This window comes from Marmota marmota, unplaced genomic scaffold, assembly GCF_001458135.2.
Source record: "Marmota marmota marmota unplaced genomic scaffold, marMar, whole genome shotgun sequence".
Taxonomy (NCBI): Eukaryota; Metazoa; Chordata; class Mammalia; order Rodentia; family Sciuridae; genus Marmota; species Marmota marmota.
This window is the reverse complement of record NW_026000082.1, coordinates 31,393,026-31,419,004: the sequence shown is the minus strand read 5'-3', so window position 1 is coordinate 31,419,004 and position 25,979 is coordinate 31,393,026. Positions and strand designations below refer to the sequence as shown.

Below are 25,979 nucleotides of genomic sequence, written 5' to 3'. Positions count from 1 at the left end.
TGCGGCCATGCCTGCCACCAGGTCTGCTTCACTTGATTAATGGAGTCCCGGGCTCCCCGACCTCACCTGTTAAGAAGCAGGGCAAGCTGTGGGCCCGCCCAGGAGCGCCTAGGCACAGCTTCTTAGGAGTCCCACCCTGCCCCGAGCAGGTGGACAGTGTGCTGCTTGTCACAGGCCCTCAAGACTCGCCAGCCCAGCACCAGCTGTCAGTGGACATGCAATGGTTGCCAGGAGCGACAGGCTGTCCTGTCCTTTTGATGTTCCCACTGCCCTTGGGGTCCAAGGCTGTTGGCAAAGTTTGTAGGCAGGGTTGGAGGTGCACGGTGCAAGAACAAAGTGTGAGGACCAGGCCCCAGGGCCAGACCCACAAGGATAGCCCAGGTCTTGGAGCCCTCCACTGCCCTGACCACAGAGATAGGGACTGTGATTGGCACCATTCTAAAGACAGGTTTGGGGCGGTGCTGCAGCTCAGTGGTAATGTACTTGCCTGGCATGTGCAAAGCTCTGGGTGTGATCCCCAGCACCATGAAAAAAGAAAAATTAAAGAGTTTTCAGTGGACACTTGGCTCAGCAGAAACAGAGACAATAGGAGTTTCCTCTAATGACTGCAGTTCTGCTTCTGCTCTGCAGGATGGAGCCAGAACAGGGGGTCTTAGGCTTCCACTTTGGGGACTGATGAACTAAAGGACATGGCAAGGGGAGTGATGCCCAGTGAGGAGCAGCTGAAGACCTTGGGGCTTCCTTGGCCTAGGGGTCTTGGGGTAATGTGGTGGCAGGCTTCACTGTCTAGAGGATTGGCATGCAGAAGGGGAAACGAATGTCCCAGGTGGCCCGAAAGAGAAAACTGGAGCCAATGGCTGGTGTTTCCAAGGTGGCAAATTTTAGGATGCACATCAGGAAGTTTCTACCAGTAAAGGAGGAAATGGGCTACCTGGAAAAGCCCTGAGTTTTTTGTTACTGGAGAATTAAAAGAAGAGACTGGACTCCCATGGGGACCCTGGAGGGGATTCTAGCTCTGGATGAGGGTTGTCCTTTGAGAATTGGCTCCATCTAATTGTGGGATTCCAGCACCACAGAGCCCAGAGGAGAGGAAGAAGGCTGAACAGACTGAGCCGGCCATGCCTGCTGGGCCTCACTGGCCTGCAAAACAGTCACACCACCCCTCACCCTCTGCAGGAAGGATAGCCCTGCTAAAGGCCTCAGAGCGCTTATCTTCATCTCCAAAAGTCAAAGGATAATCACACCACCTCCTGTGATAAGGCCCCCCTGGTACATTAGAATGTCTGGTGTCTTTAGCTTTTGATTGAAATTCTGTCAGTTCATTATAGACACCCAATGTAGTCTGGGTGTCATGCTGATCTAGAGATCCAACTGGCAGGTACAGACGTCTGTACTTAATAAAAAAGGGGAGAAGTTATGACTTCATAAATGGAATTTGTCTGGAAAATAAAACTCATGCCTGAGATAATAAAAAGGCCATGCTGTGCAAAGCTTGGGGTGGCTGCTTTCAGCCCCAAAGGCCAGCCCTACAACTTCCATGAAATAGACTCTCGGGCTGACCCCCAGCTGTATGGAAGTACACCTGGCAGGGCCCAGGAGCCACCCAGCACCTCAGGTTCACCCTGACAAGTGAGGGGAGCCCTGTCAGTCTCAGCCCCCAGGCTGCTTCTTTCTGCATGGCTAGGTAGACAGTATGGACTTAAATATCTGCTGAATGAAAGAATAAATAAGTGGGTAGATGTGTAGGAACTGGTGGCTGGGAAGTCATGGAGGAAAGCATGGGACTACAGAATTTCATTCTTTTATTGAAGCTTACAGTTTCACTAGACTTTTGGCCCCATATGATAACTCACACATTAAAAACAAACAAAAAAAAAACAGCATTGGCGGTAGGAGGTGACATCTGTCCTCCAGGAACTAAAGCAGAGCAGAGCATGGCAGGCAACTGAAGGGTCCAAGCTTTGGAGGGCAGTAGCCTGGCCGAGATACCCAGACGGCAGACTGTCCCAGCTCCCTGAGCAGGGACAGCCTCCAGTTAGAAGTTAACACACAAGGACTTGTGGATGTGAATGAGCAGGAATCCAAGCCACTGGTCCCACAGGCAAATCTCTCTCAAGTTTGGTCAAATTCCATTTTGGAGAAGCTGGGCTCATCTGACAGGACAGTCGCTGAGGGAAGGCAGATGCTAACGGTAAGAGGCTGAAGAACACTTATCACTGGTGTCAGTGCACAGAGGGGGAAGCTAAGGGCCAGAGGCACAACCGATTGCTCAGGCCTGTCAGGACACTCAATTTCCAGTCCTCTCCTAGGTCAGGCTCCTTCCTACCTGTATGGCCACAGTCCAGGGATCCATTATTTGGTGGCTCTGATGCAGAATCCTCAACCCTCTTTGGGAACAGTGCTGCATCAAGCTAGGGAGAATTTTTTTAGAAGGGGAAAGAAAAGAAGAGAGACCCACATGCTTCTCCCACTCTAAGGAGCCAGGAAAGGTCCTTGGTGTGCTCCACTGTCTACAGATAGGCTGGGTCATAGCATCCGAGAAGCTGTCATGGTGACGAAGTCCTCGAAGCTGAGCCGAATGTTGCCCTGCACCGCGGTATCCTTCTCTCGGAAGGCCTCGGTCAGCACCTGCAGCTGGGTGCACACCTGAATGAAGCGGTCGAGCTGCATGGCGGGACTGGCAGAGCGTGGGCAGTAGCGGGAGACCAGGAGCTGGGTGAACTGGGGGCTCAGGTTGTAGCCCATTTGGGACAGAGCTGGAGAGGAGGGGCACACAAAGCAGACACACAAAAACCTGCTGTGAGCAACTCCACTGACCAGCAGCACTGGAGCACATGGAGCAGGGGACTTCTAGGATACAGGCATGGAAGCACGAGGAGGCCAGAGAAGTCCCACAGGTCTGTTCAGGTGGTCAGGTGCACAAGAGGGGCTCTGTCTGGAGGTTCCCCTTGGCTGGAAGGCCCCCCTCCCTCTTTCTCCAAATCTCCCTTAGAGAAGCTGGCAAGAGTAGTGCTAGTACTGATCCCTCCCTCCCTCTTGCCAGGGGCAGAAGTGGTTCTCACCAACCACACACCTGTTTAGTCTGACTGAAACCCATGGCCAGGGCAAAGGACCAGATTCTCTGTAGTTTTTCCCCTCTCCTAGGTGAGGAAGCTCCCCACTGGGTTCTCACCAATAGCTAGCCCCATTCTAACAGGCAGCTAACCACACAAGCTACCTGTCCTCCTACCTACTGGTCTGGGCTCAGATGGCAGGCTGTGGACCCAGCGTTGGATCAGAACCAGACTTGGAGTTGTGCTCTTAGGTCATCTTACTCAGCTTCAACTTTTACTCCACTCCACCTCCGCCATACCCACCCTGTGCCAGGGACTGAACCCAGGAGTGCCTTGCCAGGGAGCTACTAGTCCTTTTTATTTTTTGAGACAGGGTCCTGTTAAAGTTGCTAAGGCTGGCCTCAAACTTGCAATTCTCTTGCCTCAGCCCCCTGAGTCACTGAGTCTACAGGTGTGCACAACCAAACCTGGCTCAACTGCAATTTTAGAGTGCTATGGGTCCTGGAGACAAAAAGGAAACAGCCCCTCAGAGGTGGCAGCAGAACCCTGCTTTCCGAGACCCTGTTCAGGGCTCTTTCCATTCTATATGCTGGGAACTAGAGGGAAGAGCCACACAGAGTAGTCTCCAAGAGTGGGCCTGCACTAGGACAGCATTTTGTGGTACGGGTGGACACATGAAAGGACACGTTTCTGTTTTAGGAACTAAAGAGAAGAGTCCAGCTCTGCCCTGCCCACCATGCCCTTGCATGGGCCTCACCTTGCTGCAGCTCTGTGTAGCTGATGGAACCTGAGTGGTCCCGGTCATACTGCTGGAAGAGGTTCTTCCACTGCTGGATGAATTTCCACAGCGCTGAGAAACCATAGATATCAATGCGGCCTGACTTGGTCTTGTCAAACATGTCTGAGGGGGAGAAGGCAAAGGATGGCCAAGGGTACCATTGAAGCAGCCCCTTTCCCAGGCTGCAGTAGAAGACTCCACAGGACTGCAGGTCTGAGACACGAGCATCAAAGGCTAAAAAAGCCTCTTCCCTGGTTGCCTCGGCCCCACTCCACTCAGAACTTCATTTTCTCTGCAGGGTTGAAGGCTGAGCCCCAAGAACTTGATCTATGCTGAGCCCCCCACCCAGCCGTTTCCTGCCAGGGGTGGGAGTGCCCATCTGCAGAATGGGAAACCAAATCAGCCTATGACTTATTAGTCTAGAGAGAAACAGCTCTCAATTTAGGGGAAATCACCTTGAACCTCACTTTATCCCTGAAATTTTCCCTGGCCAAAGAATTTCTCCCAAGTGACCATCCACCCACCTACTGTCATCTGTCAATGGCTGTGCACCAGCTCAATCCCACGAGGAAGGGCTGGGACTCACTTATCATCATGAGGCATGTCTCGTCATTGAATGAAGACCAGTTGGAGTTGACCAGGGCCTGCTTTAGCTCCTTCTTGGAGATGTAGCCACTGTGATCTGAGTCCACTGACTGGAACCAGGAGTAGGCCTCAGGATCCACATTGGGTGGGACACCACCTGGGAAAAGGGTGTGAACCAGGGAAGTCAGACCCAGGCCTCTAGGCCAATCTGTTGAAATGCTGGGCAGGGCCAGCGTCAGTGCCTCCTTGTCTCCTTTCCTACCCACATCTCCCCCATCAAGCTGAAATTCTTACTCTGGTGGAAAAGGCCTCAAGGTAGACTCAAAAGTATTTGCAATTGCTTTCTACCCCAAGAGTACTTCAGACTTCTGTATAGTGCCCCAGTCACTTCTTTGTTTCCTGTCCCCTTGGAGTATGTCAAGAATTCTCTGGGGAAGGTAAGCTGAGGGATCAGCGATAGATGAAAGTGGAGAAGCAAAGAAGTCTATCCATCTTAGAAAAAAACTTATACTAATTAGCCAGAAAAGAGGCTCCTGTACATGTGAAAGGATCATGGGTAGTTGGGAAGGATGGAAACCACTGCCCAGTCCAGAAGGCGGGGCCAGAGGGGAAAAGGTTTGCCTGACTGAGGGGCTTGTCTCAACTCCTTAGATAAAATCCAGGCAGTGTCAGTGGGGAGTGAGATTCACATTCCCCAGAAAGAGAGTTTCTGCAACCCATGTATGCCGTGCTGTGTGTGTCGTGGAGCTCAGGCTTTATAATCAAATCCTGGCTCTCATCCTTACTAGCCTTACTAGTCTGCGTGACTTCAGGTGAAATGTGTAACTTTCTGAGTACTGATTTCTCCATTTCTAAAATGAACCCACTTCCCAAGGATATTGTGATGATTAAATGAGATAACAGCAAAGTAAGGTTCCTTAGCAAAGGGACTGGAATGCAAGCCATCAGAGATATTGTCACTAAGGAAGGAATACTCCAGCTGGGTCTGAGAGGATGATAAGGAGTGAGGCAGGGAGAAAAAAGAGCAGGTGGCAAAGGCACAGGTGTGTTAAGAGCATTCCAAGGGGTCTTGGTTTGTGGGAAGGAAGGGTTGATGACAGATTAGGAGGCTGTAAAGGCCCTTTAGGATCCTCCTGGGAGCAGAGGGGCACGGCTAAGGGTCAAATCTGTCTTCCAAAACAGTGGTGCTCTAACACCAGACATGGTCCTTCCAGGACTCCAATGCAGATGATGTCTGGATCTTGCTTTATGGGCTGGCTATACTGAAGAGGAGAGGAAGAGGCACTGGCGAGAGAGTAAGCAGCAGAGGGTGAATGGCAGAGAGTCCAAGGCCCATCCCTCCTCTCTAGCCCTAGGGATTAACATGAGCCTCAGGCCCTGGAGGATGTCTCAGGGCTGGGGCTCATTTTCCTATGGGCTCAGAAACAGGATTTTTTAAAAGTGTGGAAATGTGTGGTGAAGTTGCTGAGCTGAAAGCAAATGACCAGACACTCTGGGCTTTAAGAAGATAAATGCCACTGGCTGGCACTGCTCAGAACCCCCCGAGGTTCAAGCAGCTCCCCCTGGACCACCTGCCTGCACATGTAAACTCACACGCTGCCTGCTTCCCAGCAGGACACTCCCTGGAGGCCCTTTCCAAGCATTCCAGGCTGCCTTGCTGGTGGCTTGGTCTCCCAGGAGCAATCATTCTGTCAAGGAGCTAACTGAAATGGGCTTAGAGAGGAAGCAGGGCACTGGTACCCACTTTCCCTGGCCTTCTGTCTGAGATTGTTCAGAAATCTTCATGGAGGCTGTAGCCCCCACCCAAGGCTCTGCCTCCACTGAATCTCCAAGTCTCTGTCCCTCTCCTGTCCAGTACCGCATCTCCAGTCTCTCTGATTTTTGTTTCCCTTATCTCATGCTCCTGTCTTGCCTCAGCATTTTTTTTAAAAAATATTTTTTAGTTGTTGATGGACCTTTATTTTATTTATATGTGGTGCTGAGAATCAAACCCAGTGCCTCACACATGCTAGGCAAGCACTCTACCACTGAGGTACAGCCCCAGCCCCGCCTCAGCATTTTTTAAAAGCAAGGTCCATGCCATATCTGCTATCACATTAAATGCCACATTCTTCTTTGCTGAGAATGCCCTAGAACGAGTCCTCTCAGAGAATATTATTTAATGAAGCCCCTCCCATGGCCTGGACACTGTGCCATTACTTGTATATTCTCATTGAATCCATGTGAACAACTCCATAAGGCAGTGGCATTGCCCCATTTTACAGGTATGGGCACTGAGGCTCAAAGATGTAGTTTGGTCAGGTCAGTAAGTGTTCAAAAGACAAGCTTTCAACAATTAAGCCATCTTGCCTTTCTATAGATAGTGATCAGTCTCCCTCACACAAGAATGGGCTTGTCCTCTGGTACACTACATTACTGTCTCCAACTGTTTGCTGATTTCCTCCTCCTTATAAAAGCACTGTACATGTTCTCCCACTGCCTGGCAACTTGCAGAACCCCTCCACGGCAGAAGCATCCATTCCCATCCTATTGCTATCAGGCTTGGCCAGGAGCTGTGCTTTGGCCAAAACAATGTGAATAGATAACACATAGGGTACTTCAGAGTAGAAATTTAAAAAGCCTTTGTCCATCCCTGCTAGCTTCCTGATCCTTTTCTCTGCCACAAGGATAACATTTTCCAAATAGGGGATGCTCCTTCAGCCTGGATCCCAGAGTGAAAAGACACATGGAGCAGAAACTCAGCTGCCAACCTGCAGCTGCTGACACATGAGCAAGAGTAAATAAGCGTGAGTAAGCAATAGAAATTACTGCTTGTTGTGAGCTGAGGAGATTTCCCATAGCCAAGTTAGCTGACATCTTCTCATTCTGCTGATGCAGGCTGAAGCTGGAAGCAAGAAGCTCTGGTGCCAGAGACGGGGGTGCCTGCACACCCATACATGAAGGACAGGATGGGACTCAGAAGCTGGGTAGAGGCACCCAGAACCTAAGATCCTACTTACCCTGTCCATAAGGCCCAGGCTGCTGGGCACCATAGGAACTTGGAGGTGGCTGACTATAGGGGCCACCTGGGGCGGCACCACCATATGGTCCTCCTGGGGTTCCAGGGGGGAGCCCTCCAGCATTGGGGTATCCATAGGGCCCTCCACCAGCTGGTGGTCCATAAGGCCCTCCAGGGGCAGGACCCCCATAACCTCCGCTGCCATACTGCCCTCCACCATGTGGAGGTCCAGGGTAGTAGCTACCCGGAGGGGCTCCAGGTGCCTGTCCTGTAGCTCCTGGGCAGCCCTGCAGGAAGAACAAGATATCAGTCAGAATGATAAACTAGAAACTAGCCACAGTATGGCACTCCATAGCTGATCCCACTGCCGTTCTTTCAAATGGTTCTACAGGTAGGGTTGGAATTATAGTCCCCTTGCTTGATGGGCAGCCTGAGGCTTCTACTTGAAGGGATAAGTTAACCCAGGTCACACCACCAATGTCTGCAGAGTCAGGGCTGGAATCCTGCCCTCCTGACTCCCCTTTCTTGCACACCAAGGTGCTTTACAAGGGCTGGGATCATGTCTGGTTTGCCACTTTATCCCCAGCAACCAGTACACAAAGGATGCTCAGTAAATACTTAATGTATGAAAAAGCAGGCAAATGAATCAAATGGGGGTATTTGCTAGGTCGGCGGTTAGGTTGGCTGTGCCATGAGGCCTGGGACGCCTCGGCTGATACCCGTGGGCGAGTTCCTCTCTAGCTCCAGTCTTAGCGCGGTGCTCAGACTGTAGCTGTGTCCGTGTGTTATGATGCCGTCTCATACTAATCTGGCTACTGGAATCCCCAGTAGTAAAGTAAAATACTCAAGGCTCTCCAGCACAGATGATGGTTACATTGACCTTCAGTTTAAGAAAAGCCCTCCTAAGATCCCTTATAAGGCCATTGCACTTGCCACTGTGCTGTTTTTGATTGGCGCCTTTCTCATTATCATAGGCTGCCTCCTGCTGTCAGGCTACATTAGCAAAGGGGGGGCAGACCGGGCCGTCCCTGTCCTGATTATTGGCATTCTGGTGTTCCTGCCAGGATTTTACCATCTGCGCATCGCCTACTATGCGTCTAAAGGCTACTGGGGTTACTCCTATGATGACATTCCAGACTTTGATGACTAACACTCACTTCAGCCCTGAGACAAATCACAGTGGAACTAAACTCAGCTTTAACATATTGAACAGAAACTATGGCTAAGGGCTGAGGAATTATGCAGTTTGCAGATGTTTGACAAAACAATGGCCAGAGTTTATGGTTCCATCCCAAAAATGTTCATTGAGCTTAATTATCTAATTAGGAAACGCTGTTTTTCATCTGGCCGTGGCAAAACTCAACAAGTTTTTCCACATGTATCATGGAAGAATAGCAATGCTAATTGGGAAAACAGGAGATTATCCTGTAGTGGAAAGTGTTACCATTCCCACCCTCTTTATACTGAGCATTTCTTTTAAATAGTCTTCTTTGTCAATTTGTTATTGTAGCAAATGGAAGAGTGTGGTATGTCTAATTTCTTAGTTACTAAGTAATTTATTTTTAAAATATCAAAAGATCTTATCCCCTACACTTAACTCTACTTTCACATTCTGGTGGAAGACCTCCCTAAAACTACATGTTGGTGTGGCTCCATCTGTAATATTTTTTACTTTGTTTCTTAGTGACAGGAACCAGGAATTTTTTGAGCCACAGAGTAAGTTTTCAAAGTATAAGCACTGTCTCTGATAACCAATCCTTGACCAGCTCTGATCTTGTTTCCCAATAGGATGGCCTGCATATAATTTGGGTCATTCTATCCTTTGTAGATCAAGATGTTCTACATATCATGCCTTTAAAGACTGAACTTTTGGCTGTTCCCTAATGAAAAAAAAATGAAGATAAGTGGTTGCTATTTAGANCCAAAAAAAAAAAAAAAAAAAATGAATCAAATGGGATCCCAAGTGTTCACCCTGTGGTACCTCCATGTCTATCTGCAGAACTCACAGCACAAATGCAGACTCTGCCACACAGCTGTGACCCTCATCAGTCACCAGTGATGTAGCCACAGTATGGATATACCCACAGCATGTCTTCCTTAAGCTCCACCAGCTCAAGATGCAAGAACATTTTCCTATCCTCACTCATAACTCTGAGGCAGGCAGGGAGACAACTATTCCTAAGGCAATATGGCCCAATGGTAAAAAAAAAAAAAAAAGTACAGTTCAAATTCAGGTTCTGTCACTTACTAACTAGCCTAATGAGTTACCCTAACCCTCAGGATCTTCTACTGTAAAATGGAAATAATAACAGTGCCTACCTTGGGTTGCCATATGAATGAAACGGGACCAGTCATGTAAAGGGCCATGACATAGGGCCTGACACAGAGTAAGCACTTGATACACATTAACTATTAATAATATCTCTATCTACAGAGGAGGCAACTCAAGTCCAGGGAGGTTACATACCAACTGTGTGGAGGAGCTGGGCCCAGAACCCAGGTCTCCTGGCTCAAAGGTCAGGCATTAGAGAATACAAGGGGACATTACACTCTCTTGTCCATCTCTGCATGCTTCTATCCAGGGATTCTTGAGGCTCAGAGTGTTCCGCTGCATGTCCCTAAATGGCCAGCACAGGGCCTGGCAGAGCACAGCCCTAACCTATCTGCAACCAGCTGAGCTCAAGGACACAGAGGAGAGCTGGCCCAGCTGAGGATCTTTGAGAATGGTATAGGTTCTTTTTGTGTGTGTGGTACTGGGGTTTGAACTCAGGGACACTCTACCTCTGAGCCACATCGCCAGTCCTTTTTATTTTTATTTTCTGTTTTGAGACAGGGTCTTGCTAAGTTGCCAAGGCTGGCCTTGAACTTGTGAGTTGCTGGTATTACAGGCACATGCCACTGTGCCCAGCTTGGTACAGGTTCTAGAAGTGTGCTAGATCAACTTATAGGTACCCCAGGGTCCTTAGCACTGAAAACTATGGCTTTCTCTTTTTATTGTGTCTGACAGCTTCTCAATTACCCTCAAGGCTAAGGTCAAACTCATACTTCCTCTAAAAAGGGGCTTGCTTGCCCAAGGGAGGCTTCACAGGGGAAGGCAAGACGCAGGCACTGCCACCTTCCCCATTCTGCACTGTGGGAACTTCTTCCTGGAGGCTGCCATGGCTGGCAGCAAGGCTCTCACAGACAGTGGAGTCAGATTCAAAACTCTTTTCTCACCAGCTGAGTTCATGATTATGGGCCAGTGGCTTAAGCTCTCCGAACCTGCTCTTTACAAATAAAATATGAGGGCTGGGGATGTGGCTCAAGCGGTAGCGCGCTCGCCTTGCGTGCGTGCGGCCCGGGTTCGATCCTCAGCACCACATACAAAAACAAAGATGTTGTGTCTGCCAAAAACTAAAAAAAAAAAATAAATAAATAAATATTAAAAAAATTCTCTCTCTTTAAAAAAAAAAAATATATATATATATATATATATAAAAATATGATAAATCCCTTCTTCAATGGTTATGCCATGAATTACAAGAATTAAACACAGCAAAGTTCTATTAATTTAATTTTTAGCTAAACAATCCTTTTTTTGAAAAAAAAATATTTATTTTTTAGTTTTCGGCGGACACAACATCTTTGTTTGTACGTGGTGCTGAGGATCGAACCCGGGCCGCATGCATGCCAGGTAAGCGCACTACTGCTTGAGCCACATCTCCAGCCCAGCTAAACAATCCTTTGATGACATAAAATAAATACAATTGATCAAAGAAAGTTGCTTTGGCTGTAGCCAGGTGGGGTTCCAGATCCTTGGTCACATGGGACTCCCTGACTCGATTTTTAGAGGACTGAGAAGAAGCCTCAGAGTAACTCAAGAGTCCTAAAACCACTAATGGAAATAAACAGTCCTTACAACACTGCCTGCCATAAGGCAAATGATCAATAAATCCTTGCTGTATTATTATTATATGAATTATTATTGTCAGCAAAGGTAAACCCTGTGGGGTTTAAAGGAGAATGGACATTATGAAGGAGCTTGTAGTTAACAGACAGGCATGCAGATACCCTGAGGCCCTGGGTTCGATCCTGAGCACCATGTAAAAATAAAGATATGTGTCCATCTACAACTAAAAAAATTTTTAAAAAAATTAAAAGGGAATCTAGCACAGTGGTAGAGCACCCCCAGGTTCAATCCCCATCAAACTGCCAGTACCATGGAAAAAAACCAAGATTCCCAAGGGGGTTGAGAGGTGTGACAAGAGAGGTACACTGCAGGCCAGTCACATAACCTAACCCTCTGGGCCTGGAGAGAGGAAGGAACTTTCCCAAGCCATCCTCTGAATTGAAGGCACAGGTGGTGCCAAACCACTCCCACCAATCTGCACCTGAAGACTCTCAGTACCTCCAGCTACAGTGCTCCTCCCTTAAGCAACAGTATCCCAGAGTAAGATGGAGGTGGGTGGGAACTCTGCGGTATCTGGGCATACCCAAAGGACAGGCTGAACACCATGCCAGGAAGCTGCTGCACTGCAAAGCCATGAGCTGTCCTGGCCAAGGACATCTGAGGCCCAGCCCTCCCACCTGGGACACATCCCCAGGACCGCAAAGCAGGTGCACCCAGGCCGTTCTTCTGCCCTCCCAGCTACCACACTCCAGACAGAGACCTGTGTGTCTGGGACAGTCTGAGAGTAACTAAATCCTCTTCTTGCATTATACATATACAAACACTATTGGCAGAATATCACCAACGATCCCCTGAGAAGATGTCAGGAGGCCTATTTCTCAGATAAAGAAACTGAGGTACAGAGCTGTTAAATGACTTCATTCAGCAAGCATTTTAGAGCAACATTGTACCAGACTCTGTGCTTGGCCTGAGGGCACAAAACTAAATGGGACCCTGCCTTTGAGTAGCCCAAAGATAATTATGATATGATCCAACTGGTGTCAGCAAATTCTTCTTACATGCTATGAAGGAATTTACTTTGTTTGCTGAATGAATAAATAAGCAATCTTATGAATGATGCATGAAGGAGGGCTTCTCAGCTGAGGCAGCAGTGACATTGGAGTTGGTCCTTGAAGGATGCATGGGCATTCCCCCAAGAGGAAGATGGTGAAGGACGCTCCAGACAGAAGGCTAAAGAAAGATAAAGCACAGACTTACATAAGCAAGCACAGTGTGGTCAGAGAATGGGCTGAAGAGCAGAGGTGCAGAGGTGGGAAGAAACCAGTGTGAATTGAGAAAGGCCCTTGACACACTCCCTGACCAAGCATCTCTCCTGCCCGCCCTTCAGTCAGTGGATGCCTTTGGTGCCAAAGAGTACTTTCTATCTATTTAGCATCTCTCCACCCAACAATAAGCTCCCTAGGGACAAACACTGGGCCTCATTCATCAAGGTACCCCAGGGTCCAGCACAGTGCCTGACACCTGCAAACCTTCATAAATATTTGAACAAATGACCACCACTCTAAAGTGTTTGGGCTTTATGCTGAAGAAAACAGCACCACAGAAAGGTTTCCAGTAGGGGAGTAATGTGAGCAGAGCCCTGTTTAGAGAACCAGCAGAGATGTGGACGTGAGCTAGTGGGGGAGGCAGGGGCCCAGGTACTGGGCAGGCAGGACCTGAACCAGACAGAGAATTGGGAACAAGGAGCCCAGGATGGATTCTGAAGCTATTTCAGAGATAGACTAGACATGACTTGACAACTAATTAGATTAGGCAAGAGATGGAGGGGGAGTGAGGAGAGGGAAGTGTTTAGAATGACTCAGGTTTCTAGCTTGCACAGATGACGGAAGTAGAGCCACCAACTGATGATACACAATCCAGGATGAGAGGAAGTGTGCTTTCCCAGGGTCACTGAGTTCTTTGTAAATGTCTGAACAAGAAATGAAAAACAGAGCCCCTGACTCCACATTCTTTTATACTACTCGGTGCTGCCAACCCTTTGAGAGTTTTTCCAAAAGGATTTCAAAATAATAAATATAAGATTGTGAAAGAGGGGAGAAAAAAGGCAGGAGGAGTTCATTCAGTAACCATGGTTTCCAAAGTATCACCAAAAAAGCATCTCTAGGTCTTTAGCTAATTGCAAATAAGCTACATTTGATATACTAGGGGCTTGTGGGGGGGGGATACAATTATTAAAGCTCTGCTAGGTGCTTCCAGTTCAATCAACTTTAATTGATTTTCAGTTCTATAAGGTTAAGTACTATTATTCCCATTTCAGAGATGAGAAAATTAAGGAGCACAAAGTTTAACAATGTGCCCAAGATCACGAAGCTAGAATGGGCAAGTTAGGATTTTAAACACTGTCTGCATGAAGGGGTGCCTGGCATGTTCCTGCACCACAGATTGTGTAAAATGCCTGTGTCAAATACGATGGCTTTCTACAGTGGACAGGCTCAGAGGGGAAAGACTGGAGTAGGTGATCTTTCCGAGCCTTCAGGCCCAGAAATCAGGGAGTCTCAGAGGAATCTCATATTCTTTTTTCACTCCAGCACCAAGGTCTAGTTTGAAAGTTACATATTGGAAGAAATCCCACAGACCCTTCAGTCCAACCTCTCAGTTGATAACACAGTCTCTGCAGCACCACTGGAATCTCTATTTGCACTCCTGCTAGTGATAAAGAGCTCACGCCCCCCCCCCCCAATAACCCACTCAGAAAGTCCTGCATGGGTCTTTTCCCCCACTTTTAGCTCCAAAGGCTCATTCTTCTACCTGCAAGACCCTTCTGAGGCCCAGAGGTATCAAAGGCTGTTCCCTGCTGAGTCCTGCTGAGGAAGGAAGGAGGCTGCACTGAAAGAGAAGCCTGTGCCCTGGAGCTTCCCGTCAAGTGTCTACTGGAGTGGCCAGAAGCCCAAATAAGGGGTTGAATGATCACAAGAAGACATAAGGTGCCCAAACTCACCAGCAGAGCTTCCTAAAATATTTAAAGGACAGAAACACGCAAACAAAGAAAAATGAGCCAAGAACTGTGCCAAGACCACCTCTGTGCTGACACTCCAAAATCTTTCTTTCCAGCTTCATCTCCCCTGAGCTGCAGACCCACAAATCCAAAGGCTTCCTGAGCTTCCTGCCAAAACTATGCCTACCTCTGTGTTCCCATTTCCTGCTATCTACCTCAGTCACCCAAACCCAAAGCCCTAGTACCCTCCAGGGTACCTTCTCTTTCTTCCCTTCGTCAATTAAACACCAAGTTTTATCAACTCTACCTCTTGAACGCACCTCAAATCAACCTTCACCCAGGTCACTATTCTTTTTAGCCCAGATTACCTCAGTGGTTTCAAACTGCCTCAGTCTCTCCATTCTCATAGTGTTCCACGGTAAGAGTCCCAAAGGACAAATGAGCTCCCCTGCTACCCTTAGAATAAATTCACTCTCTCCAAAAGGTATATAAGGGATCTGGCCCTTGCTTATCTTTCTGGTCTTATTTCTTGCCCCTTTCCCTGTCACAATTACTACTAGACTGCTTTTCTTTTCTTCTCTTTCTTTCTTTCCTCCCTCCCTCCCTCTCTCTCTTTCTTTCTTTTTTCAAGACACGGTCTTGCTATGTTGCCCAATCTGGTCTTGAACTCCTGGGCTCAGACGATCCTCTTGCCTCAGCCTTTTAAGCAGTTGAGACGAAAGGTGGGCATCACCATGGCCAGCTAGACTGATCTTAAACTTCTCCCCAAATACTGGGCCTACTTGCTTCCTGGTTTTTGTGAACTTATTTCCTCTATTAGAATACAATTTCCTTCTTCATCTAGCTAACTCCTACTGGTGATTCAGTTTTTGGATTATCCCCAAAACTTAGTAACATACAGATTCCTGGGTAAAAAACAGGTCTGAGGTGGGCCCTAAAAGTGTGTTCTTTTAACAAGCTGTCAAATGGCTCTGATGCAGACCAGCTACTGAGAAACAATGGCAATGTTTACCCCTAAACTAAGGTATCCTGCTATTCTAGCACCTTACACTTATTCCCATTTAATACTTATCATACTGATTCTATAATCAACCTATCTACATACCTCTTCCACTTAAGAATATTTACTACATACCAAACACCATACCAGGATAGATATGGATTATCACGTTTAATCTTTATGAGAATTCTGAGGTAAATACTGTTATGATTTCTTTTCGAAAGAGGGGAAACCAAACTTCAGACCTTTGCAACAAATTTCTGCAAAAAAATTTCAGAGATTTGAAATCAAATCTCTCTGGCCTCAGAGATCAAGCTCTTAAGAAATCCTTCAAGCTGGTTCTCCCACAAGAGCAAAGTTTACTACTCCAAAATCAGTCCATGCTAGAGTACCCTGGGCTGAAGGCAATGGAAAATTACAGGAATTATGACTCCTAGCAGTGGGTGGGAATCCTCCAGGACCATGTAGCAGGTGGGAAGAGGCAGCAGTGACCAAACCTCTGGATGACTTGAACCAGTTTTCTTTCTTAGAATACCTGGGACAAGTCAGCAGGTAAAGTAAAGTGGGGTGGAGGGGGGAAAAGCACCATTTCTTCTATTCCAGAACCCTTTTCTTCCTGCATTCCTTTTTGACATTTCTCTCCAAGCATAAGTCCAGGCAACATGACACTGTAACAGAATGCAGAAGCAAAAGCTGCCACCATACACCAGCATGTACAAGCAATGTGCCAAACTCCTTGTAGGCTTTGCTGCATTTCTTCCTCCTTTCAGTCCTTTATACAGATATTATTTCTCCCATCCTACATGTGAGGAAACTAAGATTTAGGGGCCCTTATATGGTTTGTCCCAGGACACATAACTATTAAGTGACAGAGTTAGGATTCTAGTCCAGTTGTGTCTGACCTGATGACTTGAGCCAGTTTTCTAGGATGCATACAACTCAACCCCAAAGCTCAGTAACGTGCAGATAGGTTCTTTTAACAAGCTGTCAGATGACTCCAATGCAGACCAGCCACTGTGAAATGTACTATGGCAATGTTTTCCAAAATTGCATTTCTCAGGAATGCTAATATCACAAAAATGACTGATATAAAATACATATTCTATTTATTTCTGGAAGAGTTACAATGTACATTAGCAAATTAAGAATTCTAATCTGTCGTATAATGAATAAATCTATTCTGCTTGACATAGTATTTCCCAAAATTTTTGACCACAGAATTCTCCTCTATTAACAATAACTATTAACATCTCACAAGACTCAGCAAATGGAAAGGGGTTTGGGAAACACTGCTATGATACAATTCCTCCTAACCTAGCCCATGCTGGTCTCTCTAAAGAATTCTAAGTTTTAGCCCTGGTGTCACCCTTATTTGCTATGTGTGACATCTAAGCCACTTAACCTCTCTGGGTTTGTTCCTCAGTGGTAAATTGGGGGTAACAATCTCTGTATGACACTTGGGCCTTCATGATAGGTGTAATGGAAGTCCAAATGCCCTGTAAACTGGATATAGGAGTGCACCTTCTGGAGTGAGTCTTGCTACATTTTCTGGCGTGTCAGTTGAGTTTAGTAATATCACATTTGATCTTGTTTTCCAATTTTTCCTGCATGAAATTTATCTCCTAAAGTACTACATGATTTTGGACAACTTAGAACCCCTCCTGAGATTGTTTCCTCCTCTGTAAAATGAGGGGGCTGTTTTGAGGGCCTCCCGGAAATGACCATCTTAAAAGTCTAGTAAAAGGGCTGGGGTTGTGGCTCAAGCGGTAGTGCGCTTGCCTGGCATGCGTGCGGCCCGGGTTCGATCCTCAGCACCACATACAAACAAAGATGTTGTGTCCGTTGAAAACTAAAAAAAAAAAAATAAATATTAAAAATTCTCTCTCTCTTTAAAAAAAAAAAAAAAGTCTAGTAAAAATCAAAACTCTAAAAGGCAACATGTTACACCTTGCTTTGTGCCAAATGCTGTAAAAGCATCACCTCATTCTTTTCAAAACTGCTCTGAGAAAGATCCTATTATTTGGCCCTAATTTAGAGGTGGACCCTCTAAACTACCCTATCAACATTCTGCCACCTAACAAAGCATTTTGGCCACAGAATCATATTATGGTGTTCTTGGCTGGTTTGAAATAAACTGGAAAGTAAGGAAGAGGCATTTGTAGACAGCCCAGGTTCTGTCGTTGGCTCTGCTGCCTAAGTACTTGGTGACTTCAGATAAACTGTGTCTTCTCTGGTTTTCACTTTTCCTAAGTGTGAAATGGAGACGTTGAGCTATGTCAGTGATCAAACCAGCTCAGTTGAGGATCTTGGTACCACCACAATTTCTCCTGATTATTCTGAAGCAATACGTGAGTAGGAAAATCTGTATTTCTTATCCGACTCCCTAATGACATCGAAGGAACCAGAGCGCTAAACACCTTATCAGCACGGAAGACCCCGCCCAGGGCGTCCACGGGAGCCTTGGGAGGGTGTGGAGCCCAGGACGGGCCCAGACCAGATTTGTGGGGTCCAGCCTGAATCTGTAGGGTCTGAAGTTTCCCAAATCATCCCAATCGAGGCGTCAGATGGGGAGGGACACGACTTGAGCAGGGTGTGTGACGTGAGCCGGGTGCGACCGATAGTCCCTTTTTCCTTCTCCCTCGCGCGAGGCCTCGCTGAAGCGAACCTCAACGTGAGGAGGCGCAAACAACGCCCGGAGAAAGAAGAGTCCAGGGGCCGGGACTGGGCTGAGCGGGGCTAGGCCCCTAGCACACTCACCTGCGCATACGGATAGCTGGCCATGGCGACTCTGACGTGATACGTTAGTGATAGGCGGGGCTTCCTGCCCTCAAAGCCACCCCTCGCTGGGTCTGGGGGAGAAGCCGTATCTGAATGGACAGTCGGATTGTCAATCTTCGGCAAAGTCGGCCGACGGAAGTGACGCTACAGAGCGGTGGACGGGTGTTTCTTCGACTTACCAGAAATTCTGAAAGACTTGTAGAGGGTTTCGGAGGTTCTGAGGGTTGTGCCGGCGCGCTTGTTTCTCCTTTTCCTGTCCAGAACTAGGTCCCAGGGCTGACCAGGTCAGGATATTTAGTGAGAAGCCTGGGTTGGGTGTTGCTGCGGTGGCCATGTTATAACCTGGCAAATTGGACGCATGATAGTGGCGTAGTTGCTGTCCTTCTCAAGTTCCCGCCCTAGGATGCCTTGACTACTGGGGAACTAACTGAGGCCTCCTGGAAAGGGTAGAGGCGGTGGCGTCATGACATCGCTAGTGTCAAGACGCCGGTACCAGTTCGAACCCTTGGGGTGATGCACAGATCTGTGGGTTTTGGAGAAAACCTCAGACTGTAAGAGTAGGAAGAAAGGTTGTTGGTACCTCTTCATAAATGAGGAAACAGGTTCTGAAAGGCAGCGACTTACTTGTCCTAGTTCACAGTGAGGTCGCGGCAAATTGTGGCCTAGAACTGGGGTCAGGACGTCCAGGTCTCAGCAAGGAAGTGTAATTGGTCCCCTTGTGTGCGAGGGGGCAAAATTGGGATGCATGTAGTGGAGAGGGAGAAATAAAGAATGTCCATGCTTCTGCCCCTTTCAGCGCTTTATTCACTCAAATTACTCAGTATAATTTCACTCTATAGGTTCTTTTTTTAAAAAAAAAATATTTGTTTTAATTAGATATACATGACAGTACAATGAACTTGACAAATTATACATTTGAATCAGATGGGGTATAATTTCTCATTTTTCTGAGTGTACAGGTTGCAGAATCACGTTGGTCATGCAGTCACGTATATACCCACAGCAATAATAATGTGTATCTTATTCTGCCGTCCTTTTCCCCTGCCCCTCCCCTCCCCTCCCATCACTTCTCTCTACCCAATCTAATGTGACACACTTATTTTTTTTTTCTTTTTCCTCACTTCGTCATACATGTATTCTATATAACAATGAGGGTCTCCTTCCATCTTCTGTGCAATTCCCCTTCTCCCTCCCTTTCCCTCCCACCTCTCTTCCTTATTTATTTATTTATTTTTTTAGAGAGAGAGACTTTTTTAATATTTATTTTTTAGTTCTTGGCGGACACAACATCTTTGTTTGTATGTGGTGCTGAGGATCGAACCCAGGCCGCACGCATGCCAGGCGAGCGCGCTACCACTTGAGCCACATCCCCAGCCCCTCTCTTCCTTATTTAGTGATAATCTTCTTCTCATGCTCTTCCTTCCTACCCCATTTTGAGTCACCCCCCTTATATCAGAGAAGACATTCGGCATTTGTTTTTTAGGGTTTGGCTAACTCTCTATAGGTTCTTAATCAAGAAAACGATAATCCTTAATGCTAGGTACTGCAATAGACATAATCAATACACAGCAAACGATTCTAGATTAGTTAATTGACAGCAAACAATTCTAGATTAATTTTTAAGCAGTGTAAATATACTTCATCATGACAGGCTAATGACAGACATTCCCTCTGCATACTAAGTTCAAATGTCAGATCAAAAGTCTTAAGTCCAGCAGATGCACACTCAGACCACGGTGATCAGCTCCAGAACCAAGGCAGGCTTCTCCTGGGGTGGAGTGGATGACCGGTTGAGGAGAGGGTAATATGGAGAAGTTGAGGCTCTCACCAAGGTCCAGATGAGGCAGTAGAGTTTGAGAGCTGTGAGGATCACACAGAGGATCAGGAAAACGATGACAAGTGATGGGATGTCAGACCAGGTCCTCATCAGGCTCTCCAGCTCGAGTGCATCCTTGTTTCATCTGGCTGAATCCCTGTTCATTAACTCTATTATTTATACTAAATAATAATTTGGGGGCTTTTGACCCCTCTTTTAATCCTTATCAGCCACCATTGGATTTCTCCATGACATCATTTACCCTGAGGTCAGAAACATCTGGTCTGGTGGTCTCCACCCTGATCTTCTCTCCTTTCCCTCTTAGGTGAGGATAGCCTGCCAGGGGCTTCACTCTGTTTATCAGGGTGAGGGGAACTAACTTGTCTGAGGCCATACTGGAGGGCTCTGTTAGGCGTGCCTGATTAGACTGGAGTTTTCAAACTGGAGTTTTTTAAATTGAGTTGTTTAGGCTCAAAAAAAGCCTAAGGCCATCCTCACACCTTGATAGATCAAATCTTTGTTCCTAAGTGATTTCAATATTATGTACTTGCCTCTTGGGGTTCAGGTTCTATACTTGTTTGCCCACTTCTACGGTTGTTTTGTTAATTTCTTCCACTCAGACAAGAATTGTGTCTGGTTTTACCTGTCATTGTATCTGCAATGCCCACACTGTGCTTTTTAAATAAACAAATGAATAAATTAGGGTTATAAGGCGTTACCCAGTCAGGACCATCTTATCATATATCCAGGCATTTCCAAAATTACAATGTTGATCATCTACTTGCCTGTGGACAGCCTGCAATATGTGCTTCTCATCCACACTGGCAAAATAAGGCCAATCTTTTTTTTATCACTTTTCCAGTCTTAGGTCTCATAGTCAACATTCCACCCTCCTACACACAATTCCACTTATTGGACACTTTTGTTTTAATACGAGGATCTTAGTTTTATCACTTTCTAATGGTAAGATCTTGGGCAGATGAATTTTTCTTCTCTGAGTCTGTTTTCTCAGCTGTGAGATACAAATATGTAAATTTGAAAATGAGAGTTTTGTCCCTGCGCAGACTTAAGGTCAAACCACTCCTTTCACTCTGTGTCCCAACTCCAGTCCCCCCCTCTATTAACCCTCCCACATTCCCTCCAGCTCCAGAGCTAGCCACTCTTGCCAGTCTGCCTTTGCACTTGGCACTGTGGCTGTGCCATGTTCCGACCTGCCTTGTATAAGAGTTCTCTTTGATGTTTTCCTCAAAACCCATTCCTCTCCATCTCAGAAAATCCACCCAGTTTCTCAGGCCAAAAACCTAGGCTCATTGTTGTCTGTTTCTCTGCACACTCCCCGACCTCCACTTGCTCTAGTTAAAAAAATATGCCATGTTTGCCCTTTTCTCCCTGTTTACACTATCCTTCCAGTCCAAGACACCATCATCTGTAGCCTGAATCGCTACAATAGCCTCCTGACCAGTGTTCTTGGTTTCAGTCTTTCCCCCACACTCCATTCCCATAGGTAACCAGAGTAATCGTCTTAAACTCTGAGTCACATAATGTTATTCCCTGTCTTAAACTCCCAAAGGTTTCCCATTACTCTTACAATAAAACCTGAACTCATCCTTATGACCTTCATGGTCCTACATGACCTAGACCCTGCCTTGTGTTGTGGGCCTCATTTCCTGCCGTTGTTGTCTTTCTCCATTCCTTTCTGCCACATGGGTCTAGTTACCACCCCTGAAACACACTGAGCTCATTCTCACCTCCAGATCTTTGGTTTAGCTCTTTGCTTTTTCTGGAATATTTTCTCTTGATTTTCCACTGGTTGGCTCTTCCTGGTCATCCAGGTCTCAGTTGAACTATTACCTCAGTGGGGGCCATTCCTTGATACCACATCTAAAGTACTCTGCCTCCCCACACACGTTCCAGTCATCCATCACACCACTGAATCTTAATTTTTCATACTTGTCACTTGAATTATCCTCTTTTAAGGTTCATGTGCATATTGTAAGGTTTACATGTGTACAGTAAGGTTGTAATTTTCTTACTCATTTCTCTGTCGACAGCACCTAGAATAGGGCTTGGCATGAATTCCATGATTAATGGTTTTATTATCATCTTTGTATCAAACATACCCCAGGTATGAGAAATTGTGCTAAGTGGTACTTAGTTTTTGCCACAGTCTCTTGAGCTAAATACTATCACCCATTTATAATGCAGAGCTGAAGTTCAGCGAGTCTAAGTGACTTCCTTAATATGAAAAGGATAAGTGGATCCAGATGCAGTGGCACATGCCTGTTATCCAGCAACTTGTGAGGCTGAGGCAGGGGGATCTGGAGTTAGAGGCCAGCCTCAGCAGCTTAGCAAGGCTCTAAACAGCTTGGCAAGACCCTGTCTCAAACTAAAAAAATAAAAAGGGCTGGGCATGTGACTCAGTGGTTGAGCACCCCTGGGTTTAATCCCTAGTAACCCCCCAAAAAAATATCAGAAGGAAAGAAGTTCTGAAGTATGGGACTGAAGATGTAGGGGATATTTTCCCAGAAAGAGAATAGTGACACTTACAAACCGAGATAGCATGATGCATATTCATGACTCCACAAACACATTAGCCTATTGAGTTCCTAGCACTAGCCAGGCTCTGTTCTAGGTGCTGAGGATTCACCGCCTATGAGAATTCCTCGCCTCCATTCCCTCTGCCAAGCAAAAAGCTTAGTAGAACTTTCTGTTGGGGGGCCAGAGGAAGCCAAGTCTTCTGTCAGGCAGTTAGAAGTCAGACACCAGCCAAAGACAACACCCAGGACTGTGCCTCTGAGGACCTGCAGCAGGCCCAGGTGTGTTTATTTTGGAGGGGACTAGATGAAAGAGAGATCAGGATCTTCCAAAGATTGAAAAACAATCAACTCATTTCTAAAACCTCAACTACCTGAGGCAGACAGAGGTGAGTGGGGGTGTTCCTGTTGTTGTTTCAGTTTCAGCCAAAGGGAGAAACTTGGATTTCATCCCTTTGTAGAGCACAGAGTACCTTCCGGAGATCATGGGAGCCCTGTGGTTGACCCATCAGAGGTGAGACAGAGCTTGGTAATGGAAGGCCATCCACTGGAAAATATTGCCTCCCCCAGAGATGTCATCCCTGCTGCCTCCTGGCTGGGCTCCACATGCCTGTATGGCTTACTGAGAAGGAATGCCAACACCCAGCAAATGATTATGGAATTAATTCTTTGTACTCCAACTAGATCCAGTTTTGAAACTTAAATTCTAGTTGGATTTCCACAGAACCAAACCAAAAAATGAGAACAACAGGCACGGCAATTTGGACACATTCCCCTTCCATTGTGGGATCATAACCAGAGGACCCTGATATATTCTATTACCATAAATGATTCAGGACAGCAACAACCAAGATCTAATCTCATAAGGGGTTCACAGACCACATGTGAAGGAGTCTAGTTAGATTCTGTTGAATTGTGGTGATAGAAGAAAATATTAGGCAAAGAGAAATATTTAAACTCCAGAAAGCAGTGAATTTGGGTTTTTCTTTGCAGAAGAAATAGGCAACAGCCTTTTCTCCATCTTAAAGAACAGAGGTTTTCTCAAATTAAGGACCTTCCAGTTCATTCTTCACATTGCCATCAGCAAACTCCCCGTTAGGCAAACCAGTCAACGTACCTTTGTGTCGTACCCATCAATGGCTTCTCCCCTGCAAACACTCAGCAGAGCAACCATATTGTTCTGTGTCCCATCACTCAGCCTGCTGTGCTCAGCCGTCTCTAGACCTTGAACAGCACATGCTGTTCCCTCCGCTTGGACCCATTTCTCTCTGTCTAGACATGGACAGGTCCCCCAAGCAATGCTTACCCCTGCCCCACCATCCTACTTTGTCTTGTCTCCCTGTAGACTCTGTGGGGACAGGAAACATATGTGTCTAGTTTGCCTTTGGATCCCCAGAGCCTAGTACATTTCCTGGCACAAAGAGAGAAGAGGAAATGGACTCTTCAAGTTAGACTTTTGTCAATCTGAATGATCTCTGTGTTGCCTTAAAAGCCCGGAATAGACTAGGAAATGAAGATGGGAGAATAACAGGGTAGGAATGTGCCGAAACTGCCTAAGAGAAGCAGGAGGCATGTGCCCCTCCTTCTTTTCCCTTCAGCTTATCCAGCTCTTGAACTGATGAGCAAGATCCACAGATATTTTTTGCTGACCACAGAAGAAGAGACTATAAAATTCAGCTTCCCATCTGGTTCTTCATGGTCCAAGAAAATACAGCAATTTCAAACTCCGGGGAGACAAGCACTCAAATCATGAAAGCTTAAACCTAGCCTGTCGTAGAATCCCCGAAGAGCAGCATGAATTTGACTCAGGAAGAAGAGCGAAGGAAACATCATTTACTTTATAAGGATCGATTCCCTGGAGACCCTCTAAGGGGATGAGTTTGATGTTTCCATATGGCAATTTCCCCCTCTGGCCTTCAAAGCCAACCTGCTCAGTTCAACAGCTGGTCCTTGCTTCCCTCTCTTTCTACTCACGCCAACGTGTTCCCAATCTTGAGTCCCATCATCAGTTCGTTTCGCAGACGGGGCTGAGAGTGGAGCCTGGCTTTCTAGTGGGAGTGATTTAACATCTGTCCTCATCCACTGTCCAAAACCTGGCTGATACTTCAATGCAAAGATGATGTATTTGCTTTTTAATGTTTTCTGTTAGAACCAGGGTTAACTGAGAATTGCTGGTGAGAGATGAAAAAAGAATCGACTCCTCCCATATCTAAAAACAGCCTACGAGGCGCTCAGGCATGCTCAGGAGTCTGTCTGCCTGATTTCATTCCTCTGGCCACAGGCACACCTCTGTCCCTGATAGGAAAAAAAAAAATAGGGAAAAGGTTTTGAAGCCATCCATAGGCTGGTCTCCTGGAATTTGGGGCCCAACCAGAGAAGGGAATACTCAGAAATGCCAGAGCAATGCCAGCTCTGGAGAGGTTTGACAGCCGGTTTGAGAGCTTCAGGCAGTTTGGATAAACATCTAGACTTTGAATACATTTCTGAGCCTGCTCTGTGATCCATCCCTTTGAAGTTTATCCAAGTTGAATAAACCTTCCCCAAATCTGGGGCCAGTCAAAAAGCTTTCTTTGGAAGTCCCCTGGCCATGCCCTGCTGCCTTCTCACAGGGCAGCCACAGCTCATCAGGACAGGCGATCTGAAAAGTAGAGAAGGAAGAAGCTTGAGACAGAATACTTTCTGTAATGTTCAATTCACTCTTTTTTTTCTTCCTTTCCTTTTTACATACGGAGAAGGAGACAGCAGATGGGTCACCAAGCCTCCATTGGACTTTGAGGACCACAGGCTTAGATCTGATGGTGGCTTGCCTGTGACCCCTTCTCACTGATCCAGCCTGGCTGTCTCTGAAGCCCTAGGCTAAGATGTACAGGAAAAGAACCACACATGTTCAAATAACAAAAGATGCCATTTGCAGTCCAGAAAGTCATTGCCTGCAGCTGGAGAGCTGGTGAAAGATCCGTGCACTGGGATAGGCGGGAGGTTCCGTCTCATTTCTCCGAGAAGCAGTCCCTGGTTGCCTAGGCAGGGGCTGGAACCTGTCTTTTCTCCTGTTGGCCAGGATTTCTAATCACAGAATTACTAGAGCACGGAGAAGAGCCTGGGAGGGTTTCCAGGTGGACGAACACACCTCAGCGCTGGGTGGCACCTCCCAAGATACCAGCTGGATCAGGAAGTGAGGAGGGTGGGCAAGGATGGGTGGGGTACCACACACTGGTTTCCTTAGGAAAGAAACAGGGAGGGTCCTTTACAAGCTGGAAGTGGGGTCTTCAAACCTGCTTTTGGTTCCCTTGGGAGGAAAGACTGAGCAGATCCCCAACTTGGAGCAAGTGAGCCATGAGGATAAGACACAGGCCTGGAGGACCAAAGGATGAACCAGAAGCATCTGGAGAGGGAAATTAAGCTGGGGACATCCTATACAACAGCACCTCACTACGCCTTTGGCTGACCATGGACAATGACGTCTTTGTGGCTCTGGGACCAAATGAGAAGAAGAGGATGACTGGGAGATGTGGCTGCAGCACCAGGGGAATCCCACTACAAGTGGGACTGCAGA

At 46.8% G+C, this 25,979-nt stretch overlaps 2 protein-coding genes across 2 annotated transcripts; one reads left to right on the top strand and one right to left on the bottom strand.

Annotated features, from left to right (window-relative positions):
- Window positions 1-1,785: 1,785 nt before the first annotated feature.
- On the bottom strand, window positions 1,786-18,204 carry Pef1 (penta-EF-hand domain containing 1). The gene is made up of 5 exons (XM_015485353.2): window positions 18,056-18,204; window positions 7,416-7,701; window positions 4,418-4,573; window positions 3,811-3,954; window positions 1,786-2,756 (listed from the first exon to the last, which is right to left on the bottom strand). Exons 1-5 carry the CDS (start codon window positions 18,077-18,079, stop codon window positions 2,527-2,529), a joined length of 840 nt encoding a protein of 279 aa, XP_015340839.1. The 5' UTR covers window positions 18,080-18,204; the 3' UTR covers window positions 1,786-2,526.
- LOC107142024 (transmembrane protein 230-like) lies at window positions 8,072-9,332 on the top strand. The gene has a single exon (XM_048815892.1). It carries the CDS (start codon window positions 8,202-8,204, stop codon window positions 8,562-8,564), a length of 363 nt encoding a protein of 120 aa, XP_048671849.1. The 5' UTR covers window positions 8,072-8,201; the 3' UTR covers window positions 8,565-9,332.
- Window positions 18,205-25,979: the final 7,775 nt, after the last annotated feature.

Excerpts from the sequence above, each read along its gene's own strand:
- LOC107142024 (XM_048815892.1), top strand. The coding sequence starts at position 8,202 with ATGATGCCGTCTCATACTAATCTGGCTACTGGAATCCCCAGTAGTAAA.
- Pef1 (XM_015485353.2), bottom strand. The coding sequence starts at position 18,079 with ATGGCCAGCTATCCGTATGCGCAG. Across the intron at positions 3,955-4,417 it reads GACATGCCTCATGATGATAA|ACATGTTTGACAAGACCAAG; the intron begins GTGAGTCCCAGC and ends TCTCCCCCTCAG. Across the intron at positions 2,757-3,810 it reads CTACACAGAGCTGCAGCAAG|CTCTGTCCCAAATGGGCTAC; the intron begins GTGAGGCCCATG and ends CCTCCTCTCCAG.